The sequence below is a fragment of the Coloeus monedula genome (genome assembly GCF_965178545.1).
Source record: "Coloeus monedula genome assembly, chromosome: 8".
Taxonomy (NCBI): Eukaryota; Metazoa; Chordata; class Aves; order Passeriformes; family Corvidae; genus Coloeus; species Coloeus monedula.
The window spans coordinates 18,158,249-18,178,068 of NC_138788.1; the positions used below are offsets into that span (position 1 = coordinate 18,158,249).

At 41.4% G+C, this 19,820-nt stretch overlaps 2 protein-coding genes across 4 annotated transcripts in view; both read right to left on the bottom strand.

The window, feature by feature from the left end:
* Window positions 1-2,026: 2,026 nt before the first annotated feature.
* On the bottom strand, window positions 2,027-9,607 carry FUT11 (fucosyltransferase 11; the record flags this gene model as incomplete). The annotated part of the gene is made up of 3 exons (XM_082285647.1): window positions 2,027-3,264; window positions 7,003-7,628; window positions 8,909-9,607. The coding sequence occupies 3 exons, from the start codon at window positions 9,605-9,607 to the stop codon at window positions 3,117-3,119; spliced, it is 1,473 nt and encodes a 490-aa protein (XP_082141773.1). The 3' UTR covers window positions 2,027-3,116.
* Window positions 9,608-11,395: 1,788 nt separating this feature from the next.
* SEC24C (SEC24 homolog C, COPII coat complex component) overlaps window positions 11,396-19,820 on the bottom strand; it is a 38,365-nt gene continuing 29,940 nt past the window's right edge. For all 3 annotated transcript variants that reach the window (XM_082285883.1, XM_082285882.1, XM_082285881.1), the window contains 10 exons: window positions 18,804-18,920; window positions 18,155-18,325; window positions 17,673-17,769; window positions 17,265-17,410; window positions 16,745-16,883; window positions 15,814-15,932; window positions 15,268-15,447; window positions 14,427-14,618; window positions 13,913-14,002; window positions 11,396-13,491 (listed from right to left, as the gene is read on the bottom strand). In XM_082285883.1, coding sequence (XP_082142009.1) covers window positions 13,351-13,491; window positions 13,913-14,002; window positions 14,427-14,618; window positions 15,268-15,447; window positions 15,814-15,932; window positions 16,745-16,883; window positions 17,265-17,410; window positions 17,673-17,769; window positions 18,155-18,325; window positions 18,804-18,920 — 1,392 coding nt within the window. In that variant the 3' untranslated portion in view covers window positions 11,396-13,350. The remainder of the gene's footprint in view (window positions 13,492-13,912; window positions 14,003-14,426; window positions 14,619-15,267; window positions 15,448-15,813; window positions 15,933-16,744; window positions 16,884-17,264; window positions 17,411-17,672; window positions 17,770-18,154; window positions 18,326-18,803; window positions 18,921-19,820) is intronic.

Below are 19,820 nucleotides of genomic sequence, written 5' to 3' on the forward strand. Positions count from 1 at the left end.
TGACACAGAGGAGGTAATAAAGCTAGTATGATCTATTGCTACAGAAAAAAAACACTGCAGATACAAAAGAAACAAGGCTTGGGTGAGCTTCACAGCTAAGAGTGGTAGCTAATACTCATTATCGTTTGAGAAGTTCACCACCTCTAAGACTGTAAAAAATAGTTAAACCTAGGAAGCACTAAAAACTCAGAAGAGAAAGCTATGGAATGACTTGTGACTGAATTACAAACTGAAAGTTGTACTTTGAAAAACAGACAAAACCCATAGAATAACTGTAAAAAAGTTACTTTCAGATCTGTACTCCTTTCATACCCACGTTAAAAAGATAGGTGACGAGATGATCAGAAATACTCCTGTGCTTTGCAACAGTCATCAAGCTCAAAGCAACAGCCTTCTGTAGTACAGACACAGAGCAAAGCAACAAACAAGCCCTGTAGGACTAACAAAGTAACCTTGTTGGCTCTTGATTGTAATATACTGAGTACAGAAAGTATATAGTGGTGAAGGAATACTCGGCTGTGAATTAGCAAATGAACAATAAGGGCCCCAAGGAAGAAGTTTTTACCTACTTTGCTAGCTACTCTTCAGCTTGTACCACCGTATCGTCAATGCTATTGTTAGTTGAGAAACATGCTCATGTTGCTGAGCAGGAAGACAAAATGGGGCTTTGGACATCACTCATCAGGTGCTGATGCACATACTTCTATTGGTACTTCCTCCTGTTACTCCTGTAAGGGCAATACATTAAATGTAGCATGTCTAATTTTGGCAACAGCAGATAAATTATAATAAAGACCTGGAAATTATTATAAATGCTGCACTTCTGGAAAATCTACTTAAATTACAGGATAAAATAGTAAAAGCAGCATGTGCTAATACCTGGTTCTTATTTTTAATGTTTAGTACAAAAAGCAAGATCACAATTTCTCCTCCTGGCTATTCCACCAAACACTTGAATAAGAAAGTGTTTTGAGATATAGCTAATTAAGAGAATGCAGTTAAAGAAGACAATTATTTTCTATAGAGAAACATGAAATGAAGTAACTGAAGGCATTAATTAAAACAATTTACTTAAATATCATTAACTTGTTTAGCAGAAGTGAATATTCAGAACTAAAGCATCCTTACTTTGCTTTATCTTAATTTACTTCTCAAGCACATGGTGGCCTCTTCAATCCTGAATACACATATCTGTAATTTTAATCTGGTTTGAGTAATCCACTTTAACAATGAACTCAAGATATATTCTCTTAGGTACTCATGTCTCCTGAATAACTGGAAAAAAAGGAACTTAAACTGATAAATGCATTTTAGCTGAAGAACCACTTGTTACTATTATTAGATAAGAGAGATTAAAAAACATTTTTCTCCTAAAAATAATTAGGTGAGAACAATGTACAGTGTATGCATTTTCTACATTTATAAAAATCCAGTGATAGTCATGGGTCTGAAGTCTTCACTGTCACGGTGCCCTGATTTTAACATGGCAATATTTTTATGTCACCTGAGAGGCAAACATTGAGATGATCGTTACCTACACTGGTATTATACCTATAATACCATATCTGTAATGTTATGAAGGGGAATTTGAGGGGAAAGAAAAAGATATTAAGTGATCCATGCAGCACTGAGCCATAGACAGTGACTTAATTAGGGAGAGAATGTAGATTCACTGCTGTTCCTAACTTTTACTGACAGACATCAGACGTCCCATAGCAAAGCATAAACTGCCTTACAAAGTCAAATTACCCAACAGACTGCAGACTTTCATTACCAACAATCTGTCTTAAGCACAGATAAACTCTGGCTCTTTAGTCAGTAGTTAACTTCTGAAGGAGGAGGGGAAATGGAGAAAGAAAATAGCTTTATACCATTAGAGACATCACTGCAATGTGGCCATATTTGCCTGTGCTTTTAAACCTGTGACACTAATATTTGCCTGTGCTTTTAAACTAGTTTCCCTCCACTGCAAGAACAATTATTTCAGGAAGACACCCACTATGGCAGGGACCAGTGGAGTTTATTTATCCTGTAAGCAATACAGGCTACACAGCAAGGAAGATCTATCCACATGTTGTCACTTAGGAACTCTGGTCACAGACCAGGATCACAATGTGTTAAGATTTGGCAGACATACAAAATGATCTCAGTGCACCTGGTTCTGATCACCCATTTCAGCATACAAAGACTTCAAGACTTTCATCCAAACTGCAGAGACCACTGGAAAGGCACCATTGTTAAAATGTATTTGTCTTTGCAGAAAGCTGCACATATTCAAAAGGAAAAAATCCAAGGCCTCTGAATTGCTAGCATTAAGGAGATAACAGTAAGTCAAGATTGCAGATTTCAGATTTGATGGAAACTTAAAAGAACCAAAGCATACAAATTTTATTTTGCTCTACACAATACCAGGTAATACACTTTCTGGTGTGAAATACTTCATTGAAAGTTGCAACTTAAATAATTTGTTTTCCCATCCCATTGTACATATCATCTGCTAAGTCAGCAAAAGAGGAAAATTAGGCAGAGAGTAAAGTGACCTGCCCATACATATTCAGTTACCTTGAAAAGGAGGAATATCTGAGGCATGTTACTTGGGGAGAAGAGACTTTATTGCAGCAATTTCATAAGGCACAACTGCTCTTCACAGATGTGTATTTTGAATTCCTTCACTGGAAAAGCCATTTGTTAATAGCAGCTAAAAGTAATGAAGAGAATATGTGACTGATTAAATACTTTAAAAGCCAGTATTTTGAAGACTTAAAAAATCCCTGAAATAACTTAGGGCACTTGAGCAAAAACCTGAAGTCATGTAAGACACAATATAAGTATAGCAAATGCAAAAGGAGAGTAAATTCCTCTTTTGCCCCCACATGTTGACACCTGCAAGTCAGGAGTGGCTTCACACCACAGAGCTGAAACTCAAAGCAGTTGCTAACATTTCCACTGCTGAAATCCAATCATAACAGAAACTTACTCAATTCATGCACCAGGAAAGATTGTCTCTGTGAGAGGTTTTTTGGTTTTGTTTTTTTCAAGGCAAACATTTGAAGTGAGGTAAGAATTCAGTCTCAACTTTCAATGCAATTTTCAAATCAAGCTCTTACAAAGATGGGTCAGTGTTGCCTTGTCCTCTTGAGAAAAATCTCATGCATATAGTCCCAAAATCTTCCCTGATGAGACTCATTGCGATGAATCATAGCAGTGAGGGCCTCACCCTGATCAAGACTTTGCCAATAATCCTGTAGCCACATTTCTTTCCAACTGAAACAAAAAAAGAGACACCATCACAAACAATTAAAAAAAAACCAAATTAGTCTGTAGCTGTAATAGTACTGAAACTATATTTTTCTTTCCTTTAAGAGGAAAACAGGCCCAGAGATGGTCATAACAAAGTATGTTGTTACTGTGCCACTGTGCTCCAAGTCATTTAAAGAAACTTGCTTTGAATATTCTCTACAGCAAATGTAAGTTCACTGTTAGCTTTATAACATTCTAGAAATATCAGCATATACTGTAATGTTAACTACAGAGACTAAATTACTAATTGTAGAGAATAAAAACTTTTATTAAAATAAAATCTATCACACAGTCATTGTATTATTTTGAGAGTAGCTTTCCCTGGCCAGTATGCATATAACAGCCTAAAAATCAAATTTTTTTTTTCAGATAATCCATTTTAAGAATTACAAACTCAGATTACACATGACAAACATCATTACATTCCTCAACACAGATTCTATTCTTTATCTCCAGACTACGTGTTTGAGTATGGGCTGTCTCTTCTTCAGTGCATAGAGTCTCAAACTTTTCATAGTACAGACTGTATCACTGCAAATTTCAGCAATTCTCTTCCAGTTCCTGATCACAGGGACTATTTCTCTCACTTGTGTTATATCAAGATATGCCAATTATTTCTGTCTTCTCCATTATTTCTGCTACCCAGAAACAAAACACAGATTTGGGAGAAAAGGACCAAATATGTTGCTCTTTATAATATATGCACATGAATTACCCAATACTTGTTAACTTATATACAGAATTTTTTGCTGCTTCTCCCTCCAAATCAGAGAAATAAGTACAGTGGTTCCTGCCTTCCCTCTGTACAACAGACACTGAATCCTGTGTGTCTGCACTGCCCAGAAGCAGATCTTGCCCACCACTCCAGGAAGACTGAAAGAAATGCACAACACATCCCAGTGGCTGTCCTTGTGGAGTGGCAAACAGCTTGTACACGATACCATCAGCTTCTGTGGTCAACAGAATCACCTGTGATGGCTCATTTCTGCAGAGCACACCAACACAGATCTCAAAACAAAGCTTTTAACACAGATTCCAATGTGAAGGATCATAGACGGAGGCTTGCTTCTGCTTTAAAAAATAAATATCTGCCAAAAGGTTCCTTTGTAAAATGCACCACTTGGATGCACTGTGAGATCACATTGCCTACCAGTTAAATTCATTAACCTATGTTCAAGGACTGCCAATATGAGTTACTTGCTTTTCACAGCACTGAATAAGGGCACATGTTTGGAAAATGAGTCTACTTGCATGAAGTACCAGATCTAAGACTAAGTGGCAGCAGGGAACAGAAGAAAAGAAAACATTTTCCAGATGAACTCTACGGAAACAACACTTAAAGGAATTCCAATATCCAAGTGAAGACTATTGAAAGTAATTTTAAATTGCTGCTGTTCTTCTTTCAAGAAAATAATTTCACTCTAATTCTGTAAATTGGGAAATATCTGTATCCCAGGATGAACAGGAGTGTACAAATCACCAGAAAGTACCAACTACAGACACCTGAAACATTATTACCACGAGATACAGATCTATCTTTAATCCTGGATGATAATGGGATTCTACTGCAAGGGCCATCCTACAGTGTACACTTGGAAAATCTGATACACTGTTAATGTTTTTTCTCATCAAAACTAAACTGTGACATCAACATAAAATGGAACTAGCAAAACCATAATGGTTTCACAATTCCTTTATCAAAGGCACACACAGATAAAAACCACAGATAAAAACTTATAGTAACTGGAAAGAAATTGTCACATAGTGTTCTTATAGTTACATTCTCAAACATCCTACTTTTGGAAAATGAACCCTTATCAATGAAACAAACCAAACATTTCTCTTACAACGATGGGAGTTTGAGAATAACTAGAGATTCTGGTTTCTCCTAAACAGATATTATACTCAGCAGCAGCACTACAACTCACTATTTTCTGTACAAAGCAGCTAAGAATTCAATAGATTGTAGTGACTGACCATAATCTAACAACTACAACTGCTTGTTCTACAGCCTTTTTCCTTAAGCTCACTTGGGTGTGAAACCCAGCAGTCCAAATGCAAGTGAGGCTGCAAGCATACGGATTTAGAAACCGCATCTCCGCACATACAGCTGAAGGCACTGCACAGAGAGACATTCTGATTGCTGCAGCATTTCGTCAATTCAGCACAGCTACCAACCCTATAAACAAATTACATCTGGGAGTCAGGGTTACAGAGCATGCAAATGCGTAGTGTAACCTTTCTGTAATTGGGTACATGCTCTAAAATAAACTCCTTTGTTGCCCTCTGAGTTCAGAAGGCTCCAGAACTACAAGTCACAGTGTGTGTTTGTAGGCAGACCTTGCATGTTGCATATAGTCTATCACATGTATCCCCACCAGATCTGTGTCATTTTTCCACAATAATGTTTTCTAAAGTAACAAAACACTCCATTGACTAGCTCAGTAGGCAATCATCTAAATTGATCACACTGTTAAATAACATTACTGTCAAACTCAGACAAAATATGGGCATGTTTAGCTAATGCTTTGATGGCAATTTTATGCTATTGTCACACTACTTAGAATTTTAAGTAATCGTGTTCCATTTTGCAAATAAAAATGGTTAAAGCTTAGAAGCTTATCAGATAGAAACGACTGTATTTCACAGGAGATGCCCATGATCATGCCTTGGAAGCTATGGGCACATATCTTTATAAAGTCAATAGCAGTGAATATAAAAGCTTCCCTGGAACAATTTTTCCAGACACATCTCATGCCTGCAAATGGGGAGCATAACAGTGAGACATAGAAACTTCCATAGGATGAAACTGTAGCTTGAATTATGGACCAGCTGTTCAAAACTCCCTGCTGATGACCCCTGAGAAGAATGATGGAAACACCTGAGCCTGCAAGTGGCACTGGCAGCCACTCCGTGTGTGCCTTCACAGGTACTTCTCTACTGCCACCTGATGCTCACACAAGAGAAAACCTATGGAAAAGTAGGAATACTTCTACAGAGTAGGGTGCTGTGTAGCACACTACAAGGAAAAAAAACCATTTTGCTACTGAGTCAAGGCATTACTATAAAAAACCTCCAGTAAATCAGTCAACCAACAGAAAACAAGGGATAAGAAGCTACTCAGTCTATTCTCTGTCCTGCACAGTCCCTCTCCTAAATAAGCGGGCTGGCATCCTTGAACACTGGCCAGAGTTTTGTCACACGAAACAGAATTAAGTCTTGTATTCTGTGTGAGCCTAATTTCTGCTCTGAAGTCTACAGGAGTCAAGCAGGCCTGCACTGAACATTGGCAATCCCATTCTTAACGCAGTACTTTGTGAGGAGGTATAGAGCTGCTTTTGCCTCAGGGCTGCCAAGTGCTTTACCATCACTGTACTGAAAAACAACCCTCCCCCAAGCAAAAAGGCTAAGATAGAGAGAGGACAACCACATTGCCTGAGGTCACAGAGCATTTTAACAGAATATAGTGAGTGTCTTGAACTCCTCTTTCAACTGCTACCACCACTGTCCAAGCCTCTTGGTCAGCCTCAGTTGAGTATTCAGTTCAGTATTAGCAGAACTCCTACACCACCCACAAGACATAATACATAATGTAACTGGAGATGGAACAAGAGCTCCCTTAAGTACAAAGCATTATTAAACCTACAGCTCCTGTTATTTGAAGCTTTTTTTCCTTCAAAAAGCATAATATTGGCACATTACCTGTCTCCCTCAGAGAGGTCTTCAACACTTCCAAACCCAGGGGTTGGCACAGGACATCCCATATGCTTGAACTGAGCTATTTGAGGTCTGGGAGCTGGAATTTTCCCACGAGACTTTTTGTGTTCCTGCTCCTCTTTGACCCGCGTGTTCTCCTTGTCACAGATGAAACACTCAAAGCCATTCAGGTAATTGGGCAGAGTCATGTCATTCACACCCCACTCCCGCTTCTCCAAACTCTCTAGCAAGAACTGGTTTTTGATTCCATCAACGTTTTTGTACTCTAGATACTTCAAATATTCCTCTCCATTCTTGTCCAGGAAATCAAGATACTTTGCCAGCTCTTGGGGGCTGTCAAAGTCATCTATAAGAATGATGGAGAGGTTGTTTGGCATCCAGTCTCGCACAGCTGGGGAGCCCCGGTACACTGGGACAGCACCCAAGTGCATGGGACGCCACAGCTTCTCTGTCATGTAGTCGTCACATATGGCATTCTCCAAGGCCAGATGAAACTTGTACCTGGCAATAAAAGTCATGAACTCAGAATCTTCTGTAGTGGCTGTAGAAGTGTCTCTCAGTCGCTCACTGGGAAGCTCACGGTTATGCAGGCATTTCCCATAGGAGTCAACCTAAAATAACAAACAGCATCTTTACAAAGTGATCTGTTCCCCTGGAACTTGTTTTCAGACCTAGCAGTTCTTGTAAAATTCCTAACTTGGATCAGTTCGTAGCTACCTTAACTGAGCTTCACTTTCACTCCAAGTTTTTTCTCTTGTGACTATTCCTCGAGTTCCAGTTCTCCCAGCTTTAGAGGAAACCAAGTGCTGTTTCAAAAGCAACATTAGCCACACTACAGACTGAGGGGTGAGGGGAGCACACAGATGCCACCCAAAAATGTATTTACTACCGGATAAATCCGAAACAGACAAGTAAGGAACAGCATTCTCTATGTCAGTTTAAACTTCCCCTTTCTACTTAACAGAGACTCAGTGCTCTTCCAAACAGTTATTAGACATAGTTCCAGCCAATCTCAGCAGGCTGACAAAGTTTTTCCATTTGTTAGACTGAGAAAAACTGATGCACGGAGCTAAAAGAATGTCTAAAAATGCGAGACAATATGCTTAAACTGGAACCTGCATCGTACTTTAACAGAACAGTCATTTTAAAAAATTCTTTTGTCTTTGCTTCACTACTCAGTACATGATAATCTTGCACAATAACTGAATCACGACCGATAGAAATAATAGAAACCACTAGAAAAACATGTTTCTGGCAAGTCTAAAACCAGGTTTTTTTAAAAAAATCAATCTAACTTCAAGCTTTTTAAGAGAAAAAAATGCAGTATGCTTTTTTCCTGCTTGGAAAAAACTACATTATTTTACTTTATGAAGCTACTCACCATCAGCTGTACCATAGCAGTACAAGGCATCACAGAAACAATACGGTCCTACCACAACACAGGGAAGGAGCAGATTCTCAAAACGGAGCAACCTGCCTTTTAACTGCACTCCTGTACTTTCAAATAGGAGTGAGGCTTGTAAATGGACAGCCTTCCTGTATGCTAACTTCAAAGTCCAGAGATTTCAGCACCTTCTTGCACAAGACTGAGCTCATTCAGGCTTTGCCCAGCTTGTGACTGGTCCCGAGTCTGGCCAACTCCGTAACTAACATCTGCATCAGGCCTACCTACTGACATGCGGTGTAGTCTAGATCACGCTTTGGGAAGGAATACAACTAGTTTTTCTGTCCAGCTTGTAGTCAGCATGCATCCCGTTATGATTCGTGTCTTGGCTAAAAACAAGGACAAACAAACCCCATTAAAACGAGGCGGTAGAGGGGGGCAGCCGGGTGTTCCCAGCTCCGACAGCAGCACTACGCCACAGCTTCCCCCTGGACTCGGCCCACCTACCTGGATGTACTTCATGAGCTCCCGCACGTAGCGGTCCCTGTCCGAGGGCACATCGCAGTGGGACTGCATGTACAGCACCGGGCCGTAGCCCTTCCGCCGCCACGCGTCCTTCTCGGCCAGGGCCACGGCCGGGGCCCGCAGGTAGCCGGTGCCAGGCAGCCACTGCAGCGTGAGCGGGTAGTCGGACTCCCGGCGGAAGGTGGCCGTGTAGTTGAAGAGCCGGATGCCGGGCGAATGCGAGAGCACGTAGTTGTTCATGGGGGACTCCTCGTGGAAGAGCGCCCAGGTCTGGTGGGGCAGGCGGGGCAGCGGTGCCTCGTACGCCCTGAAATCGGTGCCGTAGAAGATGAGCGCCTTCGTGCGGCGGTGCCGGGCCACCCGCCGGCTCCGGGTGACGAGGCAGGAGCCGCGCCGGCAGTCGATGCGCTCCGTGTCGCCGGGGAAGTGCGGGAAGAGGCTCCCGCTCCACCACAGCAGGATGGGCAGCGCCTTGTTGCTCCGCGTGTCGTTGTTGCCGGGCCCGCGGTACGACGCGGCGGCGACGAAGGCCGCGCCCGGCGGGACGGCGTCCTGCGCCCACCCCTCCGCCCCGCACGGCTCCGCCAGCCCCTCCGCGGCCAGCGCGGCCCCCGCGCCCCAGGCCAGCGCCAGCGTCACCCACAGGCCCGCGGGCCCCCGCCGCGGCCCGGCGCCCCCCATGCCCGGCCCACCGCCCCCGGGCCGTGCCCCGGGCCCGCCCCAGGAAGCGGCGCCGGGCCCCGCCCCGGCGGTGCCGTCACGGGGCGTGGAAGGGTCCGGGCGCCAGTGGCGCCGCCTTCCCCGCCCCTCTCACCTCGTACTGTCGATGCACATTTGAAGCGGCTCGGAGGGGCAGCGAGACGTACCCCTGCTCTGGCGCAGTGTGCAGCCTTGCTGCAGCGGCTCGACGAGGTGACCTAGTTGCAGCTCCCTCCCAACCTCACTGTACCTCTGTAAACCTCTCTGCCTCTACCGCTCCTGCATCCGTCTGTGCTACCACGGGACCCCGCAGTACCTGCAGCTGACAGCGATAAACTCGAGCTGTTCCCCGGAGGCACAGCATGCCACGACTGAACGCACCTGCAGAGAGAGGGCTCCTGGACCAAGCAAGCGGTCAGCTGTTACATGAAAGAGCACCCAGCTTAGCTCCTGCTGAAGACCATAAAGGGAAGGAACAGAAAACACCTTTTACTAACATAAGTCTTGTATTTGGTGGGGTTTTTTTGTTGTTTTTTTTTTAATATCTACAGGTTTTAAAGCTCCCTTGACAGCTTCTTTTCTATACCAACCTTGAATAACTCCTATGGTGTTAAAATATTCTGTAAATGGGAACGTGGTTTGGGCTACACTATGTAAATCCAACAGACATATTCTAGAACTACCATTCAGTTGCTCAGTTACACAATTGCTAAAAGCATCAAATTAACTTTTTAAGAGATAATATAATATTTACGAATTATCAGTTATAATATAGGACATTAGTATGGACACAAGGAAAAGAAGTATTCTTCAGCTGTGTTAGAAACAAGTTAAAGAGGGAATATTTTTCCTTTCCTTTGAAAAGTTTTTGCTTAGCACTGCTTAGGCCTGCTCCAGCAGTACCTGACAGCATCCTCCACTTGGGCCCCAAGAGAAGGTAACAGACATGGGCTCTCCAAGGCAATTTCCACAAGCATCAGAATGCGTCCTGCACAATTTACTCCACATGATTAATGTACAAGATCCACAAGGCCCAACATTATTGCACCAGTTCTGTGGCAGATTCTGGACATAATGTACATTCTATAGGAGAGGAATCTCAAAAATATTCTACAGCAAATTTAGTATTATTGGATATTTAGCAATGATTATCTTGTGCTTTCATACAGATTTGTTATAAGGTTACCAGCAAACTGTACAACACCAATATTCACGGGTACAGTCAAGTTACACTGCCAGTTTACTCTGAATTTATTTTTGCAATTAGCAACACCCCCAGCAAAAAAAACCAAACACCAAAACAACCCAAATCCCCCCACCAAAACCCCCCAACCAGTTCACCCAGCTCCCTCTGAAATATGAGCTCTGTTAAGACTACAGAAGTCATTAACTTGACATTGTCACAAGGTAAGGGCAACACTTGCCTAAGTAGACCAAAAACCCCCCACCCAATCAATGACTCAAGCTGTGTTAACAAAAAAGGGAATTTCTTTGTGAAATGGAAGCTCAGACAGGGCAAAAAGTCAAAACCCAATCATCTAAATAAAGTAAACACTGAGATTAAACAATACCTTTTGTTTGTTGACTCTTTTTGAATTTATCATTCAGTGTGAATAACAACAACAAAAAAGAAAGACTGAACTTGGTTAGCAGAAGATTGGATTGTAAAGGATCAATGAGCTAGACTTCAGCCCTTCCCATTTCCCCCCTCCCGCAAAATACAGGGTTTGGAAAAATAAGCAGTGTTTATTTACTAACAATGACATAAAATACATCTTAATATATTTTTATTTCTTTACAAATTAAAAGATGCATTGGAAAAACAAGTGAAGAAAATGAAAGGTTCATTCATGATTTCATTTCCACCCCCACACCCCCCAATATTAATACTAGAAATTAGTATTTGTGGAAGTCTGTGGTTGCTGCGCATTATATTCCTGGGAAGTTCTTTCTTTCCCTCCGATTAAAAATCCTCTAGATTTTTTGGTTGGAGGCAGTACGTGGAGTAAAAAGTCAGCCACATTCATACAAAAACGCTGAAAGTTCTGTCAACTACATCTTGAAAGAGTTTCTCCATTACAATTTTCATACTCCCCTTTCTGTGTAGTGATGGGAGGGAAGACAAACTAGCAGCATTAGAAGAAAAATGGATTTATATACATGCTACAGGATATGGAACTAAAACCACAGCCAGATATTTTTCTGATCTTAACAAGGACTTTCCTATGAAATATCAAGCCCAGATAACATGTTCTCTAATCCATCCAAATTCTTCCTTTCACTTTCAGTGCTATTGGTAGCTTAAACTCCTGGGTATTGGAAGAACACCTGTTAAGTGTTCAAGCTAAAATATACAAGCCCCCTTTCAAAAGTGAATAAACGAAGCCCTTAGAATTCCTAATTTGATTACACTAGCTCCCTCTTCACAGGAGTCTTCTCATCCACCCTTGCAATGGAGCAGCAGAGCAGCCAAAGTGGATGGATTAATCTGTCTGAGGTATTTTAGTTTAACAAACAGGCTTATAAAAGGTTTTGTGCAAGCTGATCAGTAGATAGAATGGGGAGGGTATAAACATCCAGTAACGAAACTCTTTGCTATGGCCCAGGTGCTTTCAATAACCAAAATCAGGTACTTGCAATACCTGTTACAGTACAGTCTAAATCTTAAGGTTTTGTATCCCCTTCCTTGTATTCCAGGGTACAAAGCAATCTCAAATTCACATCAGTATAAATCGAATTCCTGCTTGTTTGCTATGATTCACAAAAATATGGTTGAAAATGGCCACTTCCTTATCATCCAGTTCCTACACAGCCCCCCAACACCTTGTTAAAAGTATTTTCTGCTTAAGGTTAAGAAGCTTTTGTTCCCACCACCATCTGACAGACAGGTAAGCTCTGCAGGAGAGGTCATGGAACATGGATTGAGTACGACAATACAGAGCCGTGCAATGAGAAGGGAACACCACACATGTCAACAGGAAGTACCGTCTCTACCCTACACTGTTCAGAAGCTGTTGATTTTTGCCCCCTTAACTATTGATTACTCCATTACAGTTCTGCACAGCAACTTATAGTACAGGAAAGATTGTGGAGAGAAATTTGCCCCGCTGCCTCCTGGCTTACCACTCATTTCATTTTTCATGGCTTTCCGGTTCAGACAGCCATATGATACATCTGTGCTCTGACAGACCATGTTGCCCTCTTTAGAGGAGACATAAAATGTTTGGCTGCTCCAGCTCCCATCACCTGACCGGCCTCTTGTTCTCCCCACCTGTGCATCCTCTTCACACTTGGAGCATGCACACGCACCCACACAAACGCACAGCAGCTACCAGAAGTTTTGAAGAATTACTGCTTTTTCACCCAATGTTGACTCATGTACAGTGAACTGAAAAAAACCCTACATTCATTACAACAGGATTAGCGAGCATGGGGTGGGGTAGGGGGTGAACTCCTGCCAAGCACAGGAAACAATTTAGAAGCAAATAAAAGACCTGGTATCAAAGGCCTTTTTTTTTTTTTTTTTAAGCCCTCACCAGGAAAATATTTCACCTCTCATATGGGATTGGGAAAGGTTGAAAGGATTTCTGCTTATGCAATGTGTATTAAAAATTATGGAATTGTACAGATTTCTATGTTGTCCTTTTTGAGGGCGCTGGGCCTTCTGATCAGGTCATTAGTGGAGACTGAAATGTCACTGCTGAGTTCTAGCACCACTCACTCCTCTAGCTCAGTAGCTGCCGAATCTCCTTGTGCATGTGACACAGGAAGTCCACATATGAAGCCCCCCCACTCAGGCTCTTGTCCTCCACTAGAAAGTGCTTGAACAGCATTTCCAGCTTATCTTCTTGCTTCACAATTATCAACTACAAAAAACCAAACAAACAAGAACAAAACCAACAGTGAGTAGCTATTAGAATTAATCTTCATGGGGAAAATAGAGCAAAAAGCTAAATGGCTCAAAATCCCAAAGATAACCAGAATCATGGCATATGGGGTTTATGTGCTTTGACTTGGGTAACTCAGCTGGGTTAAGTCTCAATCCTTTCTAAACAGAAGGAAAATACCACATATATGGTTCATACAGTAGTATATTGTAATAGGTCTGAAAAAAAAAAAAGTTTTAGGACTCTGGTAAGCACAAAACTCCAAAACTAGTGAAATTTATTTTCAGACTCTTGTTATGAGATTGGGAAGAATAAGTTCAGCTCTGCAGCATTACCAGGCATCACCTGACTCTACTAAGAGGGAAGGGCATTTAAAGCTGTAAATGGGGGACAGTTTTACCTTCATGTAGCGGGATCTCTGCCCTTGAAGCATATCAACAACAGATCGTACTTTCTTTGAAAAGGGGTTTTCCAAGACTGGCAGGGTACTCTGGAATGAAAGATATACAATTCCCATTAGTCTTGGGAAGTAGAACAATGTTAAACGAAAGTCAGCAGTTTTGGCATACTGTATAAGGGTAGAGAAATATCTACCCCCATGAGCATACAATCTCTTTGACTTCAACTACTTAAAAGAGAATATAACATGGTATCAGAATTAAAGGTCAATTATTTATTCCATTTAGCTATCAACTGGTCTATTCACTGTTAATGATGTGACTTGTCAAATAAATCTAGGCAAAAGCATGCCTGACATGCCCAGACTACCACCATCTCTGCTAGTTTCATGCATCTGTGCTTCTCTCATTTCTATTATGAAAAATGTAACACTATTTTCTCTACTGGCTTTCTCATTGTTTTAAGTTTTGGATGACTGTTTCAGACTCCAGCCCCCACACTGCCACCCAGCTCACCAAGGCATTGCTAATTTGACTGAAGGATGACACTCCAAAGAGGTTCTGGATCAGGCTTTGCTGCACGCTGACTCCCACCCACACAAAGATGTTCAGCCCATTCTCCAGCAGGTAGATGTCACCCTTGGAGAGACGCTCCTCTGAATTCCGAATGGCTGCTGGCAAGGAATCACTGTCAACATCTGCTTTGGTCTGTTTTAGAAGGAAATAAAAATTAAAGTAAAATAAAGGTTATAAAACAAGAACATCTTATGAAGTCCTGAAAATTTCTGCCATGAAGACCCCAATGGTTTTCTCATTTCTAGGACTCATAAGACTGCAATAATTGTGACTGAAGTAGCACCTTCCTTAGTTTTCTTACTCAAAGTGACACAGAAGCAGATCAGAGACTCTTGGTCAGCAAAAGAGAGCATAAGGCTTTTGTGAAAAGGCTCGAAAATTCAAATACAACCTCCTGGAGTAGGAATGTAATTAGGTTTTAGTATTATTCCAGAAACTGTGGTAATGAAAAGTCAGAACAGTACATAGAGTTACCTTGCAATGATGAAAATTACTACAAAAAGTTGTAAGCTTTAGGACTTTTTTTAAAAAGACTATGAAAGGGTCAAAAGCATCTTCTTTGCCACTAGTCATATGCTTACAGCTCAGGAAAAAAGTAATCCCTGAGAAATTCACAAGATGCAGTAATGCTGAGTAAAATTAAGTGAAATATCCCAACAGATGGCAGATCCCAAATACTTCTCAAATCACTTTCCTTGCTAAAATAAAAATGCCAGTCCTTAAGATGAATCAATGAGACAACAGCAAGCCTCAAGAGCTAAGAATATCTTGAATTACTCACCAGGGGCAAGAGCCTGGGATAAAAGAAAACGTTTGTTTCAGCCACATCCATGGATGTCACTAACTGACGGATGTAGGCTCGGTCATCTGTTGTGACCTCTGGGCCAGGCTGAAGGACGTCACTCTTCAACACACAGTTCAAGTACACAGGAAGCAGCTTCATGCATTCAGGGAGGATGAGCTAAAAGTCACAAGCAGACAGAAGCTGGTCAGCTGTCTTTCTTATGAATAAGCTTATGTTTGACAAAATGAGGCTTGCATGAACCAACAGTGTGGTACAGCCATGAGAGCGAAAGCTGATAGTCTACTTATATCATGGATTGCAAAAGAAACATAAAACCTATCCCTGGAGCAGGCAGTGCTCCCTGGGCTCCACACAGATGTCCAATAAGCCATTCTCAACTATAGTTTTACTTCCTGAGTCTCTTCTTTGCAAATTTCTGCTGAGCAAAGGAATTGACTTTTTTTGAGCAGGCCAAGTAGGAAGAAGCTGTCACCATTTTTTAACTCCCAAGCATGGGATTCAAGTGAAAGCATTGGAGTTTACCTGGCCAGCAGAAGAGGGACTAGCACAGTTCTTTCGATAGCAGGCTAGGATCTGGGCACACTGGTTGATCAGTGCATCTCGTACAGTCTTTACTGGACTACTCAGGACTCCACGATATGCTGCATAGAGAGAGGAAAGAGATGGACTGCTGTCAAGTGGTTGCTCATGAACAGCAAAACCCCAACACTACTTCCACAAAGGAAATCTAAACAATTATTGTTTATGGAAGCCTTTATTCTTCCTGCTTCAAACTTGCAGGAAAGAGACAATATATTCCTGTTGAAAACCTGAAGAAGCTCATTTACACCATTTTATTACATAATCTTGAACTCTCTATCTCCCATGTAATGAAAATATACTTATCAAAATTTAAAGTATGGGGTTCTATAAAAACTCCTTTTATAGACTACCCATCTTTCATTAATGGTCTGAAAATGGACTGCTTCTTTCATTTTAATTAAATAAACATGCACAACTCTCAGTATCTGTGGGATATCTAGGCTTTTACTGCAAACCAGAAACGGTAAATAGGGTACAGTGCATAAGTGTATGACATTTAACCCATATCTATGAACAAAGGCCACCATTATCCTACTGCCAGAGCAAAATTCTGCAACAGTTAAGGAATGAACTAAAACAGCCCAAAATAAATACAAGGATGATTTCAGACAGCTGGCAATACAAACTGTTATTAAAAACATTTAGAAAATAATCTGTATGAAGAATAAGCCTACACCCTCCATCTGTACCTCTCATCCTAAGCAGCAACACTATCATCACAGCTTTATGCTCTTTCCTATAACTGACTGAAGTATCAGAGCTGCCACCTGACATCTGAAGCAGGAAGAATAAACAGGTGTCATTGGGTGACAAAACAGGCATTTTAGCAGCAGTTAAAAGCTGCAATTCTTGTTTCCATGTTTACCCTTACCATACTTAGCCAAGTAGTTGATGAGGGTGTCTGTCTCACAGTTCCGATAGAGGTCAGCCAGCTGCGTGCAGCAGTTTAAGGAGAGGTTGTGAATGCGGAGTCGTCGCTGTCCTGCACAACTTGTATACAACAGAGCACACTGCAGGAGACAAAAATGCCAGGAGACAGAGAAATGAGGTCCTGCTACAATAAGAAGGGCAGGGTTAGAATATACTTCATTAAAAGCTAGGACTCAGATGCATAAGCCAACAAGGTAACTATGCAAAAGCCTTGGACAATAAGCTAAAAGCATTTGCTAACAATCAGGGTCAATGAAAGATACCAAGCAGCAATTTTAGCAGTTGTATTAAGGGACCTGGTCTTAGAAAATAGGGGCTGTAGTTTAGGTCACCCTCAGAACAAGTATGCTGGAAGGTCAAGGGTATGGTAAGATGCAGAAAGAAAGAACAAATAATTCCTTGAAGAAGTGTCTAATAATTAAACTGTCAACTCACTTCTTCTACAAAGCCTCCCCCCTCACCTGAAGGAGTGCACCACTGTCTTCACTCAATTTATCATCATGCTTGAATTCCACTGTGATTGTTTTATCACAGTCCAAACCTGCCATCTCTACATCAGTTGTGTTGCTCATATAGAAAGCTCCAAAAAAGTCAGTTGCTCTAATACCTAAAAGAGGGAAAAACCCAACATCAACCACCATTTTGAACAGAACAACAAGACAGCCAGCCTTTGGATCCTGACACCAAGTTATCCTGACAGATTTCAGCAGGATCTTTGCAGTCTCAACAAAAGAGAATTCCAAAGCCTCAGCAGAGCTTTTGGGGTAGCCTAGTCACCACGTGTTTTAAATTATGGGAAAATCTCTTTCTTCCCATGAGACATGCTTGAAGTGGTCAATTTATGAAGATTCATCCATGCTAACACCCACCTGTGCTTGTACGCACTCTCATTACAGCATCAAATCCCACTTCTTTCTGGACATCTCTTCTCAAGTCATTCAGGAATCTGTACTGGTCTGTCTCCAGCTAGAAGGCAAGCAGTATTTGAAGTTTCACACTTCCATAAATCAGACCTGCTTCATAAACCATAAAGTAATTTAAAACCAGATGCTACCTCCTGCGGTCTTACTTTAAAAGTCAGCCATGATACCACGCTCAGAGGCCTGCTAATAAAATATTGTGCTAAGAGGTAACAGCCTAACTTCCTGTTGGGTTTTGTTATTAACAGAGATGTTTCTATAAAGACACAAAGCTACCAAATCATTTTGCTGATTATCTTGAAATTTAAGTAGCCATTTACTTCCAAAGAAGTACTTCTTCACTGTGGTTCCCACTATGAAAAAAACAACTCTTAGCTAAACAATAATTCTTACTTGGATCAGATACCAGCCTGAGTCAATGTCACTCCTACCTGGAAATACGCATACTTATAAATGGAGCCTCCTGTCTGGTAAGGTACTACACCCAGTGTGGCCACATCCAGATACTGGTTTGGAAATAGGAATAGATCCACACAGCAGCCCTGGGCCACACAGTCCTTGGCCAAGTTGTTGTAAAAGCTTGTCTGTGGTTGAAACAAAGTCTAAGAAAGGAAATCAGAGATGACATCAGAAGTTTGTGCAGGAAAAGGAAAGCAAGATCGATCTTATAATCCCAGTCAATACACTTCTATATTTTAAGTCTTTCTTCAGGGAAATTAGAATAATCTAAATTCTCCCTGACTCTGCCTTTGAAGAACTGTTAATTATTATGAAAATTACTACACATTTTGCTTTAATTGTAAATTCAGCACATTTACTTTAACCCAGATTTGGTATTTTACCCTGTGTAATAATCTAGAGCTAACTCTTCTTGCTCTCATACTACAGCTGTCCTTATGATGTCAAGTCTCCATAGCCCTGCTTGGGAACAGAAGATAAAAGTGGAATGTTAAAAGGTATTAGCTGGGACAGTTGCAGTATGTGCTATCCGTGTAATTTTTAAAACACTGTTTCAGTTATTTTATTCCATAAAGAGCATAATATACACTCTTGTGTAAGGATCACGCAAATCATTATTACCTTCTCCTTATCTGTGTTGATCAGTTTCCTATCATCCCTGTTCTTTAACTTCCCTGGGGCCTCTGCAATGGGCAGAGAGGTGTGGAAAACGAAGAGCTTGCCAGCACACTCAGCTGCCTGCAGGAAAGTGAGTGCAATAACAGAGGTTAGAAACATTTACAAAAATTGTAAGGGAAGCAGTGATTCAAGAACAAACATTCAAGCAACCTCATCACTCTTTTAATGTCAGGATGACTCTACCAGACACACAGGCTCGCTGCCACTTGGTTACTTGACTGGTGTCCAATGGAGGGAGCATAAATTACTGGTCAGTTACAGAAGAGCATGTTTGAGTTCTACTGGATTTGTGCTAGCTCCACAGCAGGGAGAAAAGAACTTTCTCCAAGGAGACAGAACAGTAAGCAGGACCCAGATACAAAAGATTTTGTGCAAACATGTTGCATTGCCTTCTTCCCTGATTTGCAGCTACTGAATTTGTGGAAAAAAGTCACAGAAATGGCAAAGAATTTTGTAATCTGAGCTTCAACAGACCAGTAATTTTAAATTAACACCCTATGCCAACACTAGCTAATGCTTAGTAGCTATTTTCTCTGACCCAGGCAGTATGTAAAAAGTCAATTAGCAATTTTTATTAGTTCTTGATTGAAAAATTGTAACGAAAACTGAGATTAAGAGAGACTATTAAGGAACATTCCCCCTATACTCAGCACTGGTGAGGCTCCACCTTAACGTTTCAGGCCTTTCACTATGAGGGCATTGAGGTGCTGTAGCATGTTCATGGAAGGGCTATGGAGCTGGTGAAGGGTCTGGAGCACAATTCTTGCTTGAGGAGTGAGTGAGGGAATTCAGGTTGTTCAGCCTGGAGAAAAGGAAGGCTCAGGGGAGACATCGTTGTTCTCTACAACTATCTGAAAGGAGGTTGTAGTCAGGTGGGAGTCAGCCTCTTCTCCCATGTAATAAGAGATAAGACAAGAGGAAATGGCTTCAAGTTGCACCAGGGGAGTTTTAGATTAGATT